Source organism: Typha angustifolia, chromosome 8 (assembly GCF_048772165.1).
Source record: "Typha angustifolia cultivar Huaian chromosome 8, ASM4877216v1, whole genome shotgun sequence".
Taxonomy (NCBI): Eukaryota; Viridiplantae; Streptophyta; class Magnoliopsida; order Poales; family Typhaceae; genus Typha; species Typha angustifolia.
The window spans coordinates 14438055-14458572 of NC_133246.1; the positions used below are offsets into that span (position 1 = coordinate 14438055).

At 41.3% G+C, this 20518-nt stretch overlaps 5 protein-coding genes across 5 annotated transcripts; 1 reads left to right on the forward strand and 4 right to left on the reverse strand.

The window, feature by feature from the left end:
• Positions 1 to 56: 56 nt before the first annotated feature.
• On the reverse strand, positions 57 to 2252 carry LOC140765062 (pentatricopeptide repeat-containing protein At3g22690-like). Its single transcript, XM_073103979.1, has one exon. The coding sequence runs from the start codon at positions 2250 to 2252 to the stop codon at positions 57 to 59; it is 2196 nt and encodes a 731-aa protein (XP_072960080.1).
• Positions 2253 to 2584: 332 nt separating this feature from the next.
• On the reverse strand, positions 2585 to 5417 carry LOC140765349 (coleoptile phototropism protein 1-like). The gene is made up of 2 exons (XM_073104393.1): positions 4567 to 5417; positions 2585 to 3346 (listed from the first exon to the last, which is right to left on the reverse strand). Exons 1-2 carry the CDS (start codon positions 5356 to 5358, stop codon positions 2804 to 2806), a joined length of 1335 nt encoding a protein of 444 aa, XP_072960494.1. The 5' UTR covers positions 5359 to 5417; the 3' UTR covers positions 2585 to 2803.
• Positions 5418 to 7952: 2535 nt separating this feature from the next.
• Positions 7953 to 12621, reverse strand: LOC140765731 (plastidic ATP/ADP-transporter-like). The gene is made up of 5 exons (XM_073104951.1): positions 11589 to 12621; positions 10199 to 10465; positions 9974 to 10117; positions 9516 to 9863; positions 7953 to 8649 (listed from the first exon to the last, which is right to left on the reverse strand). Exons 1-5 carry the CDS (start codon positions 12426 to 12428, stop codon positions 8302 to 8304), a joined length of 1947 nt encoding a protein of 648 aa, XP_072961052.1. The 5' UTR covers positions 12429 to 12621; the 3' UTR covers positions 7953 to 8301.
• Positions 12622 to 14543: 1922 nt separating this feature from the next.
• Positions 14544 to 17421, forward strand: LOC140764254 (protein FAR1-RELATED SEQUENCE 5-like). Its single transcript, XM_073102722.1, has 2 exons — positions 14544 to 14701; positions 14981 to 17421. Exon 2 carries the CDS (start codon positions 15049 to 15051, stop codon positions 17059 to 17061), a length of 2013 nt encoding a protein of 670 aa, XP_072958823.1. The 5' UTR covers positions 14544 to 14701; positions 14981 to 15048; the 3' UTR covers positions 17062 to 17421.
• Positions 17422 to 17589: 168 nt separating this feature from the next.
• Positions 17590 to 20477, reverse strand: LOC140764255 (pentatricopeptide repeat-containing protein At1g31430). The gene has a single exon (XM_073102724.1). The coding sequence runs from the start codon at positions 20355 to 20357 to the stop codon at positions 18405 to 18407; it is 1953 nt and encodes a 650-aa protein (XP_072958825.1). The 5' UTR covers positions 20358 to 20477; the 3' UTR covers positions 17590 to 18404.
• Positions 20478 to 20518: the final 41 nt, after the last annotated feature.

The following is a 20518-nucleotide window of genomic DNA, read 5'->3' on the forward strand; positions in this document are numbered from 1 at the left end:
TCAAAGAGTGGCGAGAATGGCTCATCTGATGATGCACTGAATTTAACAAATATCTACTACGCAATCCCTGCTGTGAAAGAATGTATAACCCCATCAACCTCAATCCAACTTCTCCCTACTTCCTTCTTAATGCCTTTGTCCTCCATTTTCCTCCTCATTGCCTTTGTTTCATTCCAATACCCAGCATCCGCATATATGTTCGACATAAGAACGTGGGCTCCATCATGCAAAGGTTCCAACTCAAGTATCTTCCTGCATGCAACCTGTCCCAACTCCACATCCCCATGGATTCTGCAGGCAGCGAGAAGAGCACCCCACACATCAGCTTTTACTTTGTAGCTCAAACTTGCTATAAACTCGACGGCCTCCTGTAGGTGCCCTGCCCTCCCAAGGAGATCAACCATGCATCCCACGTGCGACATCTCCGGCTCGATCTCATAACTCGCCATACTGTTGTAGACTTCCCATCCTTCTTCAACTAATCCAGCATGAGAACACGCAGATAAAACGCTCAGGAATGTAACAGAGTTGGGTTTTACTGAGTCCCCACCTATAGTTTGCATCTCCTTGAATATTTGTAGGGCTTCTCTACCGTATCCATGCTTGGCTAAGCCAGAAATTATCGCAGTCCAAGCAGAAACATCCTTCTCTGTCATGTTTCCAAAGACTTTCTCAGCCTCTGTGAGGCATCCACAGTTTGCATACATGTCTATAAGTGCTGTACCCAAAGAAACATCAATGTGAATTCCCTTGCTCTTGACGTAGCTATGGATTGCTTTTCCTTCTTCAAGTGCACCTAAATGGGCACATGCCACTGTGACACTAAGTAGGGTCACCTTATCGGGTTCGATACCGCCATCTTGCATAAGTGCTTTGCAGAGACTAATAGCTTCCTCCGGTTCATCATTCCTGACATGCCCAAGAATCATACTGCTCCAAGAGAAGTTATCCTTTACAGGCATCTGCTGAAAGAGAATACCAGCAATATTCATGTTACCGCATCGAGCATAGCCAGCAATCATTGAATTCCAGGAGATGATGTCTTTTTCGGGCATTTCATCAAAAACATTTCTCGCCAGTTCGATATTTCCAGTCCTCGAATACATATCAATAAGTGCATTGCAGATTGAGATACTTGTGTCAAAACCCATGTTTCTTACATAATCATGGATCTCAAGCCCTAACTCCAGCTGCCCACAAGCTGCTACTAAGCTCAAAATTGTTGCTTCATTCACACTTTCACTCCTCAATTTCATTTCAGAGAAAAGCTCTAAGGCCTGCTCCAAGGATCCATTCTCCACAAGCCCAGCAATGAGAACACTCCAAGAAATCGAATCCTTCGTGATCATACCACCAAATATCTCATGAGCAATTTCCATTTCCCTGCACTTCGCATACATGTTCATCAGTGAATTACCCAAAATTACTCCAACATCAACACCCTTCTGTTTTATATAGAAATGGATATCCTTCCCTAGCTGCAAATCTCTAACCCGAGCGCACGCCGAAAGAACAGTCGCGAGTGTAATCTGATCAACATCCATGTTCCTCCAATCCTTTGAGCAAAATAAATCTAACGCCTCTTCTGAATGATCGTTACTAACAAACCCAGAAATCATAGCAGCCCAGGAGACTTCATTCCGCTCCCTCTCAGGCATTTCGTCGAACACCTTCTTTGCGAGCTCAAACCTACCGATCTCCGCATACGCGTGAATCAACGAGTTACCAACAAATGGGTCACTCCAAAATCCCATCTTGATAGCATGGGCGTGGACCATTTGCCCTTCAAAAAAAGCTAATAGATGGGCGCAGGACTTAAGCAAGAAGGGAAAGGTGTAGCTATCGGGAAACAAGCCAAGTTCGAGCATTTCGACGTAGAAAAGAAGTGAAATCTCGGGATGATTGCTTCTGGAGAAGGCTCTAATCATGGCATTGTAGGCAAAGAGGTTTGGATTTGGGATTTGGTGGCGGAAGAGAGAGAAGGCGTAGTGGAGGTCGCCGTGGAGGGAAAGGGCGGCGAAGGCGAGGAGGCGGGAGGCGGCGAAGGGCTCACGCGCGAGGCCGGACGTGATCATGTGAGCGTGGAGCTGGCGGAGCTCGGCCATTGAGGCGCAGTTCTCGAGGCGGGCGAGGGTCGGATTGGAGAGAGAGAGGCGGTAGTTTGGGTGGGAGGTGGAGATGGGGTTTCGCTCCGAGGCGGAGAGGCGTTGAGAGAGGAGGGTGAGGGAGGAGGGAAGGATAAGGGTGGACATAGCGGTGGAATAACCAACCTATTATTCGGAATTATTCCCGAGTTTGGAGTTCTATAAGTAACAACCGGGAACTTAGTCTAGAGAAGTCGGTGATGGCTTCCGTAAGCTGGAAGCCAGGAACGCAGGCTATGTGTAGAATTCGGCAAATTTGGTTCTGAGAGTCCTAGAAGGGATTTCGATTTCGCGCCACTCCTTGTCCAGAGATATGCTGATGAAGTCGTCAACCGTTCGTCGACAGCTAGCCACCGGATTCAAATCTTATATAATGTCCTACGTGGACAAACATCTGCCAAGTGCCAAGTAAGTAGGATATTCTACTTATTTGGCACATTTACAAGGTCCAGATTAATTACTTCCAAAAGTACAATTAACAAATAGGAGAATACTGTCGTAATATGTTCTTTTCTTGCTAGTTAGACATATGTGTCAAGTGCTTCACTCTCATGACTAAGACAAAATAGCAATGCAAGTGATATTGGACACTTTTAAGTAAGAGGATAATTGAGTTACTATATTAATTAACACCACTTCCACGTAGTGATCACTCTTGATCAAGACAGTGAGTTGCGCCACTTGGGTGGCGTGGCCATCCCATGCGACGCCGTCGACTTCCCCTTCTTCAGGCTCACCGGCGTCCGCCGCTCCGCTCCGTTCTCGGAATCGTCTACCTTCACCACGTCAGCTCCTCCGAACAAGAAGGAGCTCCACCTAAACAACCCTCGCCTCCTCTTCTCCGAGTTGAGCCTATCCACCTGAACTTGGAGGGCGTTGCACCGCACCTGCAGCCTCGCCACGTCATCCCTCAGCCTGCGCAGCTCCTGGTGGTGCGCGAAGGACTCTGCCCTCTTGGAAGGGCAGCGGGCGCCGGAGAGATGATCGAGGGCCGGGCTGGGGCTCCTTGCGCCGGTGAAGGATCCGCTCCAGTCGGTGAGGCGGTTGAGCTTGTTGTGCTCGGAGAAGAGGACTTGGATCACGGAGCGCACTGGAAGGCGGTCGTTCTGGATCGCGTGGAGGGAGGCCTCGGCGGTGAGCTTGCGGGCGTCGATGAGGCGGGACAGGGTCTTCCTCTCTTGCTTCGTTGTATTCGGATGGGCCTGAAGATTCATATAACAAGTGAAGGATCTTATAATTTACACCCTATCTTTTTCTTTTTTATTATGTCTTATCTTTATTGTCTATCTTAAAGTCTTTTTGAGTGAAGTGAGAATTTAACCATATCTCAATTAAACCCGATCTGAATTCAAACTCTAGAACACCCTTGCAATATCCTATTAGCTATTTTTGAGGTAATAAATTTAAAATAAAGGATCAAACGATAATTACATGTACAGTAGGATTTATGTGGGTATTAAAGATTTTTTTATTTTCTAAGATCATAATATATTATCTATCATGTTAGTTGTTCAAGTAAATAAAAAAAATTGATAAAAATTATAACATTTGTATAGTAAGATATGAATGGCACGAATGATCATAAAATAAATAATATACTGCGTCTTCGATAAATTTTCTAACAGAAAAACAAACAGCGTTACTTTCTTTTACGTTTAATTTTACAGTATCACTCGTAAAAGGAGGTCCATGGTGTATCTCCTTGGCATATCCCACTACACCGGGGCCCACAAAGTAAACAGAAAAGATTTCGACTCAGGTCACATCAACCAATCTAGGGATGCATGACAATGGCCTGCCACAAAGTTGTATCATTTGACTAGTATCTCCGGGCGACTAACGGACACTTAGATGGGACATATATTGCAGTGGTCTCCACCACTAGAAAAGAAAACCAAAAGGTTAAGTTTAGGGGTCCAAAGGAATGGCACAGGCCAGAGGGCAATGAGACTGGCATAATTTGTCATCTTTGAGATAGATCCGAGTGCTATATAGTGATTGTTGTCTGAAATAGATCTCATTATGCCCACTGGAATTTTGGATTTACTAAATAAAGACTACGAAGGTTACATTTTACTACTGTTACTTTTGCTCATATATATATATTGCCTAACTTGACTGACTGTATATAAGATTATACAGTGACGAAAGTAATTAAAAGGTGGAGTCCGTGACCTAACATGATAACTCGTGTTGCAGTTTGTTGTTGGGGTTTTAGAATTCAAAAGAAGGAAAATTTTGCATATATGATCATCTCTACTTAGGATGAATGAAACGACTGAATGAGTATTATGATCAACGGTTTGAAGAGGTTTTCTTTTTACTGGTTATTGCGAAAACTGGAAGAAGGTGTGAAGAGAAATAGTGAAAAAATTGCGGTGTCAAAATAGCAAAACATCAGCCTTTAGTAAACGTGCTTCACCTTGATGTAGGTGTCGACGGCGCGGTAGATCCCGTCGTCGGTGGCGCGCGCGTGCGCCGGCACAGCCCGCGCGAGCTCCTCGAACTCTCCGATCCCCAGCGCTGCGTCGACCGCCGCCTCGGCGAGGTACCCGTCCACCAGCCTCGCCACCTTCGCCGCCGCCGCCCCACCTCCCCCGCCCCTCTCCTGCTCCTGCTCGGCGAGGAAGAACCGCCGGACGAGCCGCAGAGCGAGGCCGACGTCGAGCAGGGTCCCGCACGTGTGGCTGAACCCCGGTATCATCACATCCCCGAGCGTGGCGCCATCCAGCATCCGCCCCGCACGTGCCTCCAGCTCCCGCAGGCACTTCGCGTCCGCCCCGACCATGCTCCCCGTGCGGAGCAGCCGCAGCAGGAAGTCGCATGCCACCCCTCCTTCCTTCTCCGGCGGCAACGCCGCCACCAGAGACTCCACGTAGAACCTCTTCTTCAGCCACGTGGCCGTCGGGCTCTCCGGGGTGTGGGTGCTGCTGCTGTTGTTATTATTCGTGTCGGAGAAGCGGGCCGACGTGGAGGCGGCGAGCTCGGGGAGCCAGTGGGATGCGTAGTGGGAGAGGACGGAGGCGAGGTGGTCGGGTCGGATCCCCTTGGACTTGATGCCCGATAAGGTCCGGGCAAAGTGGTCCATCTCGTGGATGGACGACTCGTCCAGCCAGCTCGGCTCCGGCGGCATAGCGGGTTTCGGTTTCGGGCTCGGGCTCAAAGGTTTGACGGAGGAGATGGGTGACTTGGGGCTCCGAGAAGGAGACCTCATCGTTTGATGTGGGAGATCAGTAGGTAGAAAGAGGAATGCTGGCCTTGTTCTGTCTAGAGTTATATTATCAAAAATATATAATGGAGGAAGGAGGAAGAAGGTAGACGACATGAACCCACATGTGGCCAGGAGAGAGGACAGGGATGTCTAGGAATAGGCTTTTTTCCAATATAGCCCTTCTAAAAGTCCCTTATCTCCGTACGCAGTCCTCTGAACTGGTGCAGATACATTGAAATTTATTTATCATACAAAGAGTAAATAAATGGTAAATTTGAATATTGATAGCTATCTATATTTATTTATTTATGAGGAAACTTTCAGATAACACCTTTAAATTTTAGTAGTTTTGTGGTTAACACTCTAATTTGAACTAATTATAATTCGATCTTTTATTTTTATCGCACTCGGTTCATTTAAATTAATCAATCTCTAACAAAATCATTTTTAATTTTGTTATGATGATGATGATAATTATCTTGCTATTGAAATTTGCTTTAGTCTTATCTGCTTGTCTCTTTATCTCTAGTCATTGGCGCACTTTCCTACCTACTTTCTTCCACCTTCCAAGTTTTTTGGTCGGACTTTTCCAACTTCTATTCCACTCTTCCACGATAACTTTTTTTCCTTCATACCAAGAACTAACTCTAGCATTTATCTAGCCATAGGAGGGTTATCAAGCTAGGATCCAAGTTTCAGAACTGTTGCGGATAGAATTAGGCCGGTTCGTAACACATTTTTTATCGAGAGTATATTCGTCAATTTGGTTAGTGTGAGTTAGGTAAAGTTAAGACTCTCTGAGGTACTTTTATAGTTCTGTTACGAAGTTAAATAAATCATAATCTAGAATTAAGTCTATTTAGTCAAAATAGCAGTAAAGTATTATAAAAAATTATGAGAAAAAAGAACGTATTTTAAGTAGTTCAATGACCGAACATTAATAATTAAAAAAGTCACTAAAGTATATGATGTTATTTAAAAGTTTCTCTATTTATTAAATTGGTAGGTTCACACCATGTATGAAGGTTCGATAATCTTAAGATATTCTCCTTTCTTCTGAAATAGGCCTTCACACTTTATTAATGATGGAAGCATTAAATCCAAAAGCTAGCTAGCTTAAGATGATATTTTATTTTAACTTTCCGAGATACCAAGACCTTCGCAGTGTTTTGCCTCCATTTTCCTGGGCAGTAAAAAAGTTTATTGTCTTCTTCTATTATCCTCTTCTGTCCTTCGTGCTGTCAACGTCTCTTTCATTTTTTTAATCTTTATCCAACTATATTTCTCCCACAGGTTATGAGTTTGATTATAAATTAACCGTATACTAAACAAAGAGGTTAATTATTTGTAATATATACGTTAAATAACTGCACTAATATTCATCGTTCTTTTATTTAAGACCGTGTTAGCATAACAAAATAAGAATAAGAATAATATACTAGTTAACAATAATGTATACATATATATATATATCTTATCTTGGTCATAATGGAATCAAAATTACTGGCGGAGGTGCAGCATAAAATCTTATAAATTACTGCATATATATTCGTTCACCTGGCACATATAGCCTGTTTGATCTTGTCCTCTGGTAATAAAGAATTCCTCGGACGGGTTAAGCTTTTGGAGCCACACCAACGATGAGTTCACGTGAATCGTTGGTATTCGATCTCCAGCGTAATATATCCCACTTGATCATTCTCTTCTATATATATAAATATGTATATATATTATACATATATATGTATGCACCTAGCTCTTTGGCATTTCGTGATGATAACCTTCACAGCCTAACTCAATAATACCCATCTCACGTGAAAGCAGACATCAATATTTTCATATCAACTTGAAGGCATTTACCTCAAGTTTATCATGAACGGCTATATATAATAAAATTTACTTACGGTTGAGAAGAAAAGAACTGCCGTATTAGATGATAATAGATGTATTATGTATAATTAACACGGGCACGTACTCTTCGATAGTGGGGGAGAGAACCCAAGTCAAATCCGTCACAGGTCTCGCAAAAGATGGACAGACAAATCGTACAGGAGGGGAAATGGAAATCATTAGTCAATTAAATGTTGTAAAGTAGAGGACATGAGGGTACTCTTTTGATTCCATGGTTGGTCTACGAGAAGAATAAAAGATATCCATAAGAGTTGTACAATTACTGCTGGGGAGATGTGTTTGGCAGCTGAAGCTGCTGATAAATAATTGAAACGATTGAAGGAATGAAGGCCAACTTGATGTGATATGGATTATTATATAAGTAAAAAGGAATGAAAGAAAGATTGAGAACCACAGTAAAACAATTAGATATTGATTTTGATTAACACAAATAGTATTGTTTTGAAAAAAGGAAACATCTAAATTACCCAATCCATGCAATCATATATGATTGTTTAGAAAAGCAACAGAGCATAAAATGCCTATATATAGAACATATAATAGGTATCTAGTTAATTTGATAATCCTAGTTCTTACTTGGTTTTCAGTTTAATTATAAAGGTACTCATCTCCATTTTAGATTGTCTCTGCTTGAGCTTTCTTTAAACATCTCTTCACTTTCACATTTATGAAATGACCAAGCTTAGGAGTACCCATGCAAGAAATGAAATATACATAATCTCATACCAATAAAAAAATTATAGTGTTTATTTATTGAAGGAACTAATAAACTACATATATATTATTCTCTCTCATGGCCTACCCTTTGGTGCTGCAAAGAGTAGGGCACACCAACAGCCTATTAGAACAGACCAGTTTAGTTAACCAGCCAACTGGAAACCTGCTTCTGAGGTTATTTCTATCTGCAAGAGTAATCTAAGGCTGCCTTATATAGAGAGAGTTTCTTATTACTCCTAGCATTTCTCCATCTAAATTGCCTGAAAAAAGTAACCTCACTGAGCCTGGTGGCTGGAGGTTTCTGATGAACTCTCCTATTCAGGAGAATTTCGGTTTTAAGCCTGACTCATCTGTTGGATTTTCAGTAGCTAGAGAACTGACGATCCCGTCGGTCTCTCCTTGTAATACACTACTTGCTGCTTCTTTTGCCTTCTCTTTCAGCATCTTCTGCTTCTCAAGGTCCTGCTTGGCTAAAGGAGAGAACTGAGAGTCCAAGGACCTCGCGGCACCTAGCCATGTCAGAACTATCACCAGCAGTATTCCTCCAAGGTAGGGAGTTGAGTTTGCAAGAGACCCAAATGTCAAAATCATGAACTGCTGGATTAAGGCACCTCCAGATTTCCCCAAGGGGTTGCAAACAACATCAATGGCAGCTTTGCCTTTTACCTGTGTTTATGTACAGTCAAACGTTAGCAGTGAAACCAGAACAATACAAATTTATGGGTAGCTATTAAGATATTGGGCCCAGAACATATCATCATTATTTACCGAGTCTATGTGAAAATAATATGTTAACCAGTTCCAAGAAATACATCTAATGATCCATTGGTTTAAGTGCTTGATTAGCCAATTATGTGCTTCAGATTAGTATTGTATCAAAATCACCAGAAGTTTGTGGATCAGACTCATAATTGCTTTTACTTATGTGTATTTGTTGGTTAACTATTATCAAAACCAAAAGTATCTAGTCAGTGTAGTTATTTTTTCTTTTTCCGTGACTAAATTTACTTGTGTCAGGGTAGTGATTTGTCTATTCAAATTCACTCCCAATCTGAGTGAAGAAAGAAGATTGCACTAAGTAGCCTGACAACTAACACAGACTCAATAATGGTGACCAAAGCGAGAGACTCCAACCCAACTTAATAGTTCCTATCAGTTCTACTGCAAAATGTTGTGTATAATCGTTCAGAAGATAGATAGTGGATTCCGATCTTGTGATGTCCACTTATTCCAGCTAACAGTTTAAATAAATTTGACTCACATTCAGTACATACATAAAAAAACATTGAATGTCATTCACTTGAGGATTAAAATTTATTGTTTGGGTAACAGTGAGACAGATATGAAGTTAAAAAGATCATCCACAAACTTAAACTAGTCCTGCTAAATGTTTATTCTTTGAGAAAATAATTTATTTTCAAGGATATGCCCAGATGATATATACTGAAATTGAAGGTTCGTCATATTGACCATGAACGGGTATGCATACATGCAGATGCTCACAGAGAAATAAGTAGATAGGGCATACTAACCTTCAAGTCTTCATCCAATGGAATATATGCCATTTCTTTGCAAGGATCAAATAAGCTGTATTTTGCACTCTTACTAAAGATATTCTGCATCGCACCAACATAAACTGCGGCAAGCAAAGGAGTCATACCAAACTTGGCCAGAATAGGAGCCAATGGCTGTCCAAACAAAATAAGTGAGAAGAATCCAACTCCTGTGAGAAGTAAAACTGTTGGTGTGATCATAGCTGCCACTCCCCATCCAAATTTTCTGAGTATTACTCGGCCAAGCAACATCATTGTGAAAGTCGCTATGCCAGTAGCAGTTGAGAAATCACCCATGAAGGAAGAATATTCATTAGGGCTGGGGAACTGCCAAATAAGCATAACAAGTTAACAAAGAGGATGAAAGAATTGCAGTAACATCTACATTGCAAGACTAAACAACAAGAACGAAGATGACAAATAGAATAAAAGTCCACCTGAGCTTTAAGTTTAGATTTCCAGGTAACTTCAACAAGGTTTATGCTTATACCATAAGCAACCACCAAGGTGGCGAGATCCCTTACATACCTAGAAGATAGCAAAATTTTCATACTCTCGCCTAAACCTAGTTTGGGTTTCTCCTGCAGAGAAAGCAGTCTTGTTAAGTCAAATTCCAGATATAAATTATGAATAGATAGTACAAAAGCAATCAGGAAGCTAACCTTCTTTTTCCGCTCTGTTCTTGGAAGAGAGGGGTCATTCAACACAAATTTGTTCACTCCCCAATAGATACCAGAGATGATGAGACCCAGCATCACTACAATGCTCATCATACCTCTCAGAGAAATTGCCCAGCCATCAACCCCTGGGCCCAAATTCTTTCTCAAGTTAGAGAAGTACTTTACAGTACGACCCGAAAAGATAAGGGCCACATTAGCTCCAAGGCCAAATAGAGGATAAAATTCTTTGGCTTCCTCAACAGTAGTTATCTGCAAAACAGTAAAAATAGCATTAACTCTTAGTCTTGTACTATAACTTTGCAGTAAGGAAATCAACAATTTTCCAAACAAAGAAGTTAGGGTACCATCTACAATGAGCTTAAAGATACAGATCTTTCAAAAAAGGAAGTATCCCATGCGTAAACCATCACATACATAAATCAACCAGGGCATGTAGGAGCATATGAAGTGCCCTAAATTTTACAAGAAGAAGAAACTTGTGATCTGAACTGAACTGTGCATTCTATTTTGGAAAAATAACAAGTATATTGGCACAAGAATGGTGTAACACAATTTGGTGCAGTAAAGTGAGACATCAGTGCCCAGAGTGTTCATTGAATTGATATACTTGGTTAGCTAGATATTGATCCACTAATAAGGTTACCAAGAATTGAAATAGAAGAACTTTTATAGGCATAAACTGATCTCTCTTAGTAAGACAAGTTCCCTGCTTGTTGCTAACAACTACTGATACAAACCTTATTTACTAATAGAGTTGAAATTTGATAAAAGAGTAAGTGGTAAATCTGAAATTACACGATGTCGAAGAAGGAACTATGTTTCAGACGAAAGCAACACAATTTTATTGAACTGGAACGAGAAGAAAATTAGATAGAACTTAGAAGAGACTTCCCTTCTAATTCAGAAGTAGAGGGATGCAAACTCAACTAAGTTTAGGTAAGTTACAAGGTTGATCCTCAGAATAAGCAGGAGGTTCTCTGTTTAATCATAATCAATTCTGCCAACCAACATTGGTATTATCAAAATTGATTAAACTAAATCGTATAAAAGATTCTCATCTGCAAGACAAGTTGCTACAGTTTTAACAATTAAGACAGAGAAGGAAGTCGCATAGGCTAGTTAGAAGCAACCAAAACAACATAGTACCAAATCAGGATCAGATAAGTTTAATAATTCAAGTGGCATGACACTAACTCCAATTAGATTCCTAACAAAAAAAAAAAAAAGATTTCCGAAGATCACAAAAACTTAGCTCCTCAAAGATAATGGATTATTCACTCAAGTAGAACAAGAAAGACTTGAATGCCAAAATTACTAGAAACCATCTAAATAATCAAAAAATAATAATGGATCTTGTAATCTGAATGATCACCTGATTGGCAAATCCCCAGAAGAGCACAGAAATGACCACACTTCCCCAGAGCTCCGCCATGACATAGAACAAGCAAAAGCTCCAAATCCTCAAAATAGCGACGGGCCCAAGAAAGCTCGGCCCGAGGGCAGCCAAAAGCCTGTCCGCGAGGGCGGTGGGGTGGATAGCATCACTGAGTGGATACAGCACGAAGCCGAAGGCCCCGAAGAAGGCGATAAAAGGGAAGATAACAGTGTAGAAAAGAGCCTCCTTTGATAGCACGTTGGACAGCTTGGTGTACAGAATCATGAAACCCACAGCCATGGGCAAGTTCACCCACGTCTTCAAGAAGGGTATGATCTCAGCGCTGCTCCCCTTCGCCGTCACCACCAGCACATCCTTGGTGTCTCTTAGGATGGTGTAGTTGAACAGGATGCAGAAGAACATAACCCCAAGTGGTATAATCTTCTTTAGCGTCAAAATCTCCACGCCCAAGAACTTGGGTTTCTCTTTCTCTTCGAATAAACCACCCCCATCCGCCGGAATCGCCGCTCCGGCGCGACAAATATGGGAATTTCTGTCTCTTCTCCAAAACCCATCAATTGGGCTGTTCTCTTTGCGCGAAAAAAGCGATCTTTGGGCGTCCCCTGGGGTTCTCGGCCTCGAAATCCACGGATGCCCCTCCTTGCAGGACAACCCATGGGAGCTCGGTGTTCCGAGAGCCGACGAGGGAAATCCGGGCAAAGCTCTGTTGCTCCGTGGTTGGAGTCGGCTTCTAATGCTTTGGAGAGGGCGGCAGGCTCGCGTTTGGGGATTGGAAGGGAGGGATAAGAGGCCGTGGGTGTGGACAACTCCTTCCATTATCTCTGCAAATCCCAAGAGAAGAAAGGTCGGGGAACTAAAGAGAGAGCGAGAGGAAGCTTTGATGGGAGAAACTGTACCTATATACGCTACTAAAGTGACACTTGAAATTAAGACTTAGAGAATCCAACAATGATCATTAAAATGTTCATAAGTAGATTCTCCAAAATAAGAAATAAGAAAACTACAAGAGCTAGACTGCTAGAGTGACCCAAAACATCCCCTCACCATCATTATTGATATAAACACTGAGTTATATTTATTTTCTATCAAATATCAGCTCATTAGTACAAATTAAATATTAATCATCATAAAGAACTTTACTACAGGACTAGTTCACGTGTCTTTCTAAGATTGCGTGTGGAAAGAAACAGATAGGTGGTTGTTGGGTGTGGGGTTTGTTTAGCCCTGTGATAGATTGCAGTTCACGGCCGGTATGACAAACAGATGTCACGTTTTAAATCGCTCTCTCTCTCTCTCTCTCTCTCTCTCTCTTTTTCAATTTTTTTTTCTCATTTAATGTTCTTCAAGAAAGGGTAAAGTATTACCAGAGGGAGCGAAACTAACTCAGGCGCCAAAAATGGGTGTCCAAGTTATCCCTGGTCAACAGTTAGAGAGAATTTCTAAGCTCCTTACCAAAAATAATAAAGACCCCGAATTTTACTCATAGTTAACTAACTATTCTGCCACCCAGTTAGGCATTTTGAGTTATTAACCAAATTTAATGTAAAATAAAAATATGCTTCCTTATGAGTGCCGAATTCATTGCAGAGAGAGAGAGTGACGAAGAAGAAGAAGACGAGCCTGAGAGCTCTTTTAGCCTTTACTTTTATGCATGACTCTTTCACAGTTCTCACTCCAACAACTAACACCGTTTTCTCTTTGGGCTATTGCGTCACACAAGTGATAATAAAACATTGGAATGATTTTTCTCAAGTAATTCCAATAGTTGCGAACTCATTTGTACCACTTTGCAAAACAACATCGATCCCAAAAGTATATGGATGAGTATTCTTCATTAATATATGGATGGGAGGTGGAGTGGTCTCAAATCTCAATGCTCAACGTGTGGAACTCTCCATCTTTTGTAGCAGATTCACTGCAGACTCCGGTATAGGAACTTTCTACGTACTGTAAAGGGTATGTTGTCATGCCATTCATAACTGTGGAATAACTTATCCAACTCTTATTCCAATTATTATCTACGACTGGGGATGCATAGGATCGCCTTGTCAGCTTTGAGAAGCTCGTCTCGGGATAACGGGGACCGAGTCCTTATAAAGACGAGATACCCGGGCACGTAATCGGGGAAAAGAAGAGGTATTCCGTTCAAAACTCTGATAACATCCCCCTCGATACGCAAGTAATTTGCACAGTTTATTCGGGGAATTGTGGGGGTATTAAAGACCGAGTCCACTTATAATTAAACAAGTATTGAATAGTTATCCGGACCAATGCCAAAGGCATTTAAGGCCTCCTTTGGTTAGTGGATAAATCTTAACGCGAATAATTTATCATATTTCTTCACCGAAGATAAAATAATTATCAACTAAATAAGGCAATTTTTTTATAGGAGACAACACTAATTCTTATGATAATAGTTTGCAGAGAATAAAATGGTCAATCATACTTATTCTTATGATAATTGTTTTAGTAAAATAAAATAATATAAATATGCTCATAATTAATTTAAAAAGTTTACAATATAGGTCACTACAATATCCCTAGTAGTTGAATCTGCTTATAACGAAGGTAATAAGTTTAATTCTGCCGTAAATATTTTGATTGATATTTAGTAAATTTTTAATGCTAATACTTCGTGTGTATCGCTTTTCTCGTGCAGCAGATAAAATAACGCTTTTCTATCGCTTATGTCTTTTAATGATAGAGAAAAATTAAAAGAAAAGAAGAGAAAAGAAAATAATTTTCTTCCTCTTTTTTCTCTTTTAACGATAAGAGAAAAGGAGAAAATTTAATTTCCTTTATTTTAATTTTAAGGCTGTTTTTTTTTTCTCACCATTTCTACTCGGTTTATCTCCTAAAATTCTATCGGAGGAGAAAAATCTCTAACTCGTATTATCTCTCTTCTCTCTTATATTCTCTCCCTTCAAACGAACAGGATGTAAGGGTGTAGTTCTTAATTCGTGGGTTTCTAAGGGCCAAAACGCGAAAGGAAAGAATTAAAATGGGTGGGGTGAACTCACTATCGCTTCGCTTCTTCTCTCACGCCTCTTTTCTTCCGATCCCAATCTCAAACCCTAGCGATTTCTCAGGTGAGTAGACTTTTCCAATCTCGCCCTCGGGTTCCCTCTCTCTCTCTCTCTCTCTCTCTCGGTTTATTTTGTTCGTCTCCAAACCGTAAATCAATTTTCTTGTAAAGGATCGAGCTGTGATCTGAATGATATTTTCTTTGTAAAGATGCATATGGTACTTTTGATTAATTTTTTTTTTCCTTTAATCCTGTATCCGTTGTTAGAATTTGTCTAGAGATCTGATGGTGGTGGAAAAAATGACGTCTTTGATACATTCTGATTAGTTTCTTTGCTTGGCAGTTAGTGGGTTTGCTTGGGAGTTTGGATTGCATTTTTCACTTTAGTTTTAGATGCAAGCTTTCAGATAAATGGAGTACTCTTCAAGTGAGGATGATGAGCTGATCGAAGATTTTGTGGATCTTGAAGATGCAAATGACACACCCGATGTTGATCAGAGTACTAGCAGCGTGCACTTCGTCAATCATGATGGGAATTCTATGGCAGCTGTCCAGAATTCGGTAGGGGACGAGCTAGTCACAATTGATGGAGATGTTAAGAACCAAGAGCCTTATCTGGGTATGGAATTTGAGTCTGAATCAGCTGCGAGGCTGTTCTACAATTCCTATGCTTTGCGCCTCGGGTTTGGCATTCGTGTTGCCAGGTCCCGCAGCGAGCGGAGGAAGGGTGTTGAGGTGTTGGTCATGAAGAGATTTGTCTGTTTGAAGGAGGGTCACCATAAGAAAAAGGTCACAGAGTTAAGTACAAAGAAGAAAAGGAAACGTCTATCCATCAGGGATGGCTGCCCGGCGATGATGGAGGTGGTTCGGAGAGGACCGGAGAAATGGGTTGTCACTAAATTGGTTTTAGAGCACACTCATGTCATAGTTAGCCCTGACAAGGTGCGGGAGATCCAGCTCCATCGCCTCTCTGGGAAGTATCGGGAGCATGAGAACTATTTAAGAGAGATGCGGCAGAAGGTGTTTGGAGATGCGGATGCCCAAGGGCTCTTAGATTATTTCAAAAAAATGCAAGCTGAAAATTCTGGCTTTTTCTATGCAATGCAGGTCGATGGCAGGAATTGTATGACCAATGCTGTCTGGGTTGATGCCAAGGCTAGGATGTCATATACATATTTTGGGGATGCAGTTACATTTGACACGAGTTATAGACAGAATGAGAACATGATGCCTTTTGCTGCTTTTACAGGTGTGAATCATCATGGACAACCTGTTGTTTTTGGATGTGCCTTGGTTGTAGATAGGACAGAATCCTCGTTTTCTTGGTTGTTTGAAACGTGGCTAACAGCAATGTTTAAACGACACCCAGTATCCTTCACTAGTGATCAAGGAAAAGCTATAGGGACAGCAGTTGCAAAAGTGTTTCCGCAGACTAATCATCGGTTGTGCAGATGGCGTATCTTGTCTAGATGCAAGAAAAAGTTATCTGATGTTTATTCTCGGTATCCCACACTTCATGAAGAGATAAAAAAATGTGTCAACGAGTCAGACACAGTGGACATGTTTGATATTTATTGGAGTTCTATTATCGATAGGTACAATCTGAGGGAGAACTCTTGGTTGCAGTCACTGTTCAACCTTCGACAGAAATGGATTCCAGCATATCTTACTGGTTCTTTCTTTGCTGAGCTGTCTACAACCCAGAGATTGGAAAGTATGAATAGGTTTTACAGAAGAAACTTTGATATGAAAGTATCTTTGCAGACATTTATTGCTAAATTTGATCAAGCCATTGATAGACGGTACTCAGAGGAATGCCAAACAGATCTAGCTATGTTGCCTCCTGAACAGATCCTCAAAACAGACACTGTAATGGAGAAACAAGCAGCCAGTATTTACACAAGGGAAGTATTCGAAAAGTTCCAAGTTGAGTTAGTTGAATCCTTTCACCACTATCCGGTGAAGATTCAGGATGGGCCATATAGCAAATACTCTGTTGAAAGGGTTGGAGATGCTCATAATAGGCATGCAGTGTATTTCAATGCATCTGAAAAGAAAGTGTGGTGCAACTGTTGCAAGTTTGCATTGTCAGGAATACCATGCAGGCACATGCTAGCAGTCTTCTTGTTAACTGGTGTTATTATGCTTCCAGAGCTTTGTGTCGCTAAACGATGGACTAGGAAGGCAAAGACTGGTCCAGAACCAGATGAAAGTGATATTGGAAATGAAGGTTACTGTCAGAATTCTCCAATTTTAAGATACAACGATCTTGTTCGCGATGCCATGAAGTGTGCAGAGAAGGGAGCAATATCTGCAGAGACCTTTAGAGTTGCAAAGGACATGCTACGAAAAGCTTTTGCTGAAATTACTAACTTGGAGGAGAAGATGGCAAAAAGTGGGCCACATCTTGTAGCAAATACATAAGGAGTTGGATATGATAACTGCTTGCCTTAGATGAAATTTGAAAAGCAAATCCATAAGTTCTGGTATATCATTAACTTTTTTGATGCCAATGTCTGATTTCTTTCTACAAGCTTGGTCTTGTTTTCTCTGATTGAGATTATTGGCAATTTTTATGACCAATGAGAGGCAGTGATGTTTCTTATTGGAGTTATTTCTGCACAGTTGGAGTTAGAAAGAGCCAGTCTGCTAACTTGCATTATATATATGGATTAACTGCATGTTTAGCTATGGTAACGTCAATATCAACTTTTCAATTGCTCTTTCTTCGAAGTTGTACATTGTATGGTTATATCTCCCACTATTGGACAACTTTTACAGTAATCTTGTAAAGCTTGGGTATTTCATTTTCTTCTATTAGAGAGATATTTCTTTCCTACTATGTGGTGCATTTAGCTGTATAATGTCATATGCTCATGTCGTCTTGCCTATCAGGGTCCAATTATGATGTTTGTGCTATCTCTTTAACTGTATGATTTATAGTTTTCATGTTTCAGCGTGTAAATTAACTTCTATTTTCTGCCTAGCTGTTGCAATAAGAAGGGTTAAATTAGTGACCGCGGAACATTACCTGAGAATATGCAACATCTTGGAATTTTAACCAGATCAGCAGTAGGGTCAAATGATCTATAGAAATGCAGCCACCTACAAGAATCTGTGAAAGCTCCCCAGTTCACTGATTGAGATCTAGCTAAATCATTATTAAATGCCACAAACACGACAACAACAACAACAACAAAAGAAGCTTGAATTTACATCCAAGGAGATGTTATTTGACTGTTATAGTCATTATTCAATCTGATCCCAAGTACATAAATGACAATTTCTTCTACAATTTGCTCAAGAAGCAAAGAAAGATTAACCGGCAACAGAAAGGAGATATACAAGCTGCTGCCAGTGTTTGCCTCCTTTTCACCAAAAACTTATATTCGCCTGTATTTTCAAATGTTGAAAGTGGAAAAGGAGACAGAGTTTCCACTCTTACATATTCCCTAATGTCTTGATCATGAAGATGCAATTCTACTTTCATCTGATCCATCTCAAACATTTTCCAATAAGGTTCTTGCCATGCCATTCACCCCCTCTTGCTGCCATTCAATATTTTAATCTTCAAGCTGGAATATTGTCTGTCAGTGAAAGCAGCATCAGACTGTTGAGCGCCAAGGATACTAAGTGCCTTAATTCTTAGTTCCTAAATAGTGCTTCTTAAAGCATCCGATGGCTTCTTCTTTGAATGGAATAATTGCAATTTGAGACCGCCTGTACACAAATAGGGAGACTGCAACACATCAATCACCTAATGATTATCATGTAAGATTTATATCATCTGTATCAATGTATGCCTCCAAGTCCATATGTTTACTTATATTATCCAATATCCAGTAGACCTCTTTCTTTTCAGGATGTGTGCTGTTTCCAACAACAAACTCACATAGCTGGCCATTCACTTCAATTGAACTGCACCCCGGTGTCTTCTTAACCCCTAAATCTTTCATCTTTCTTCTTACTTTTGTTACTTCCCCCCATCTGCTTGCAGCTGCGTATATATTAGCGATAAGCGTGTGCATACCAGAGTTTCCAGTCTCTTGTTTGATCACTCGTTTGGCCAACCTCTCACCCATCTCAACATTGCCATGAACCCTGCAGGCTGCAAGCAATGCACCGCATAATGGTGAGACATCTTTCTCGCTACCATTTGGCATGTCCTCGATCAATTTCTCTGCCTCATCCAAGAGACCAGCACGCCCAAGGAGGTCGACCAAGCAACCGTAGTGTTCCACCTTGGGCTCTATTCCGTAGACCTCCTTCATGGCACGGAATTGCTTACGGCCTTCATCCACTAAACCTCCATGACTGCATGCACTTAATACACCTATGAAGGTGATATCATCCGGTTTAGCTCCAGCTCTTTCCATGTCCAAGAACAACGCAAGAGCTTTGCTCGTTTGGCCATTCACAGCTAGACCACAGATGATTGCCGTCCATGCTGCAGTGTCTTTCTCTACCACTCTCTCAAAGATTTCCAATGATTTCTCTATGTACCCACATTTTGCATACATGTCTATCAGTGCCGTGGCAACGACAGTGTCAACTTGCAACTTGTTGTCCTTTATGTATCCATGAATCCACTTGCCTTGCTCCAGAGCTCCCAAACTTGCACAACAGGTGAGAAGAGCCACTGCAGTGAATTTATCAGGCTTCATACGCTTCAATTGCATATCTCTAAACAAAGCCATAGCCTCTTCAAACCTATTATACTGCACATACCCATTAATCATGGCAGTCCAAAGAATCACATCCTTTGCTGGGCTCTTGGTAAATAGTTCCCTTGCTTCATCCAACTGGCCAGAGTTGACATATCCCGATACCACGATAGTCCAAGAAATCACATTTCTTGACGGCATTGTGTCAAACAACCTCCGAGCTGCATCCAAGCATCCGCATTTTGCATACATATCTAACAGTGCATTACCAAGAGTGATGCTGAACCCGAGTTCTTCATCCATATGACGATGAATGTTCTTCCCCAACTCCAGATCTCCAATTGGGACACAAGCAGATAGAGTGGTGACCAAAGTAGCCTCGTCAGGCTTGATGCTCTCCCGCTCCATCCTCCGGTAAACCGAGATGGCCTCCTCGAACCTCCCGCACTTGACATAGCTAGCAATCATTACGTTCCACAAAACCAAGTCCCTCACAGGCGTTTCGTCGAACAGGGACCGCGCATTCTCGATTTCACCTGTCTCAGCATACATATCCACGAGCGAGTTCCTCGTATAAGGATCGAACTCGAACCCACTTTTAACCACAAGGCCATGAACCTTTCTCCCTTCGGAAACCATTCTTAAGCTTCCCATCGCCTTTAGAACAAATGGGTATGCGAAGTTATCAGGCAATAAGCCCTTCTCCCTCATTCGGAAGAACAAATCAATTACTTTCAAAAAAAATTTCATCTTTGACAACGCCTTGATCAGTAAGTTATGGACGAAAAGAGATGGGTCCGGCAAAGTATCGAACAACTTGCGCGCATAACTTAAGTCGCCAGATTCGGGGTGGGTGCAGAAGGCCATCAAGTCGTCGACCAAGTCTCGGCTTTGGAAGAGAGAAGTCACGAGGACTTGGCCATGGATTTGCTTCAGCTGCTTCATGCTCTTGCATTGTTGCAGGAGAGCGATGCATGCCTTCTTCGTTAACCTTCTCCTCCGATTAGGAGTAGAAGGGGAAGTAGGAAGTAATAAGTAACTAAGTTTGCGCAGCATCTTTTCGCGTCCACAAAGCTGTGGAGACTTGCCAAGGATTTTTCAGAAAAACAAGGGGCCAATATGAAAATTAGCACTAAACTTTTGTATTTACTATTTTAACCCCTCCCACAGTCCCTTGTTAACCAATTCCATAAAAATTGCAAACAACAAGGACTAAT

What these genes read in the sequence shown, in the direction of transcription:
- LOC140765731 (XM_073104951.1), bottom strand. Translation starts at nt 12,428, where the DNA reads ATGGAAGGAGTTGTCCACACCCACGGCCTCTTATCCCTCCCTTCCAAT. An exon ending in GAACAGAGCGGAAAAAGAAG is followed by an intron (nt 10,118 to 10,198) that starts GTTAGCTTCCTG and finishes CTTTCTCTGCAG; the next exon opens with GAGAAACCCAAACTAGGTTT. An exon ending in AATCTAAACTTAAAGCTCAG is followed by an intron (nt 9,864 to 9,973) that starts GTGGACTTTTAT and finishes CTTATTTGGCAG; the next exon opens with TTCCCCAGCCCTAATGAATA.
- LOC140765349 (XM_073104393.1), bottom strand. Translation starts at nt 5,358, where the DNA reads ATGAGGTCTCCTTCTCGGAGCCCCAAGTCACCCATCTCCTCCGTCAAA. An exon ending in CCGTCGACACCTACATCAAG is followed by an intron (nt 3,347 to 4,566) that starts GTGAAGCACGTT and finishes ATGAATCTTCAG; the next exon opens with GCCCATCCGAATACAACGAA.
- LOC140765062 (XM_073103979.1), bottom strand. Translation starts at nt 2,252, where the DNA reads ATGTCCACCCTTATCCTTCCCTCCTCCCTCACCCTCCTCTCTCAACGC.
- LOC140764255 (XM_073102724.1), bottom strand. Translation starts at nt 20,357, where the DNA reads ATGCTGCGCAAACTTAGTTACTTATTACTTCCTACTTCCCCTTCTACT.
- LOC140764254 (XM_073102722.1), top strand. Translation starts at nt 15,049, where the DNA reads ATGGAGTACTCTTCAAGTGAGGATGATGAGCTGATCGAAGATTTTGTG.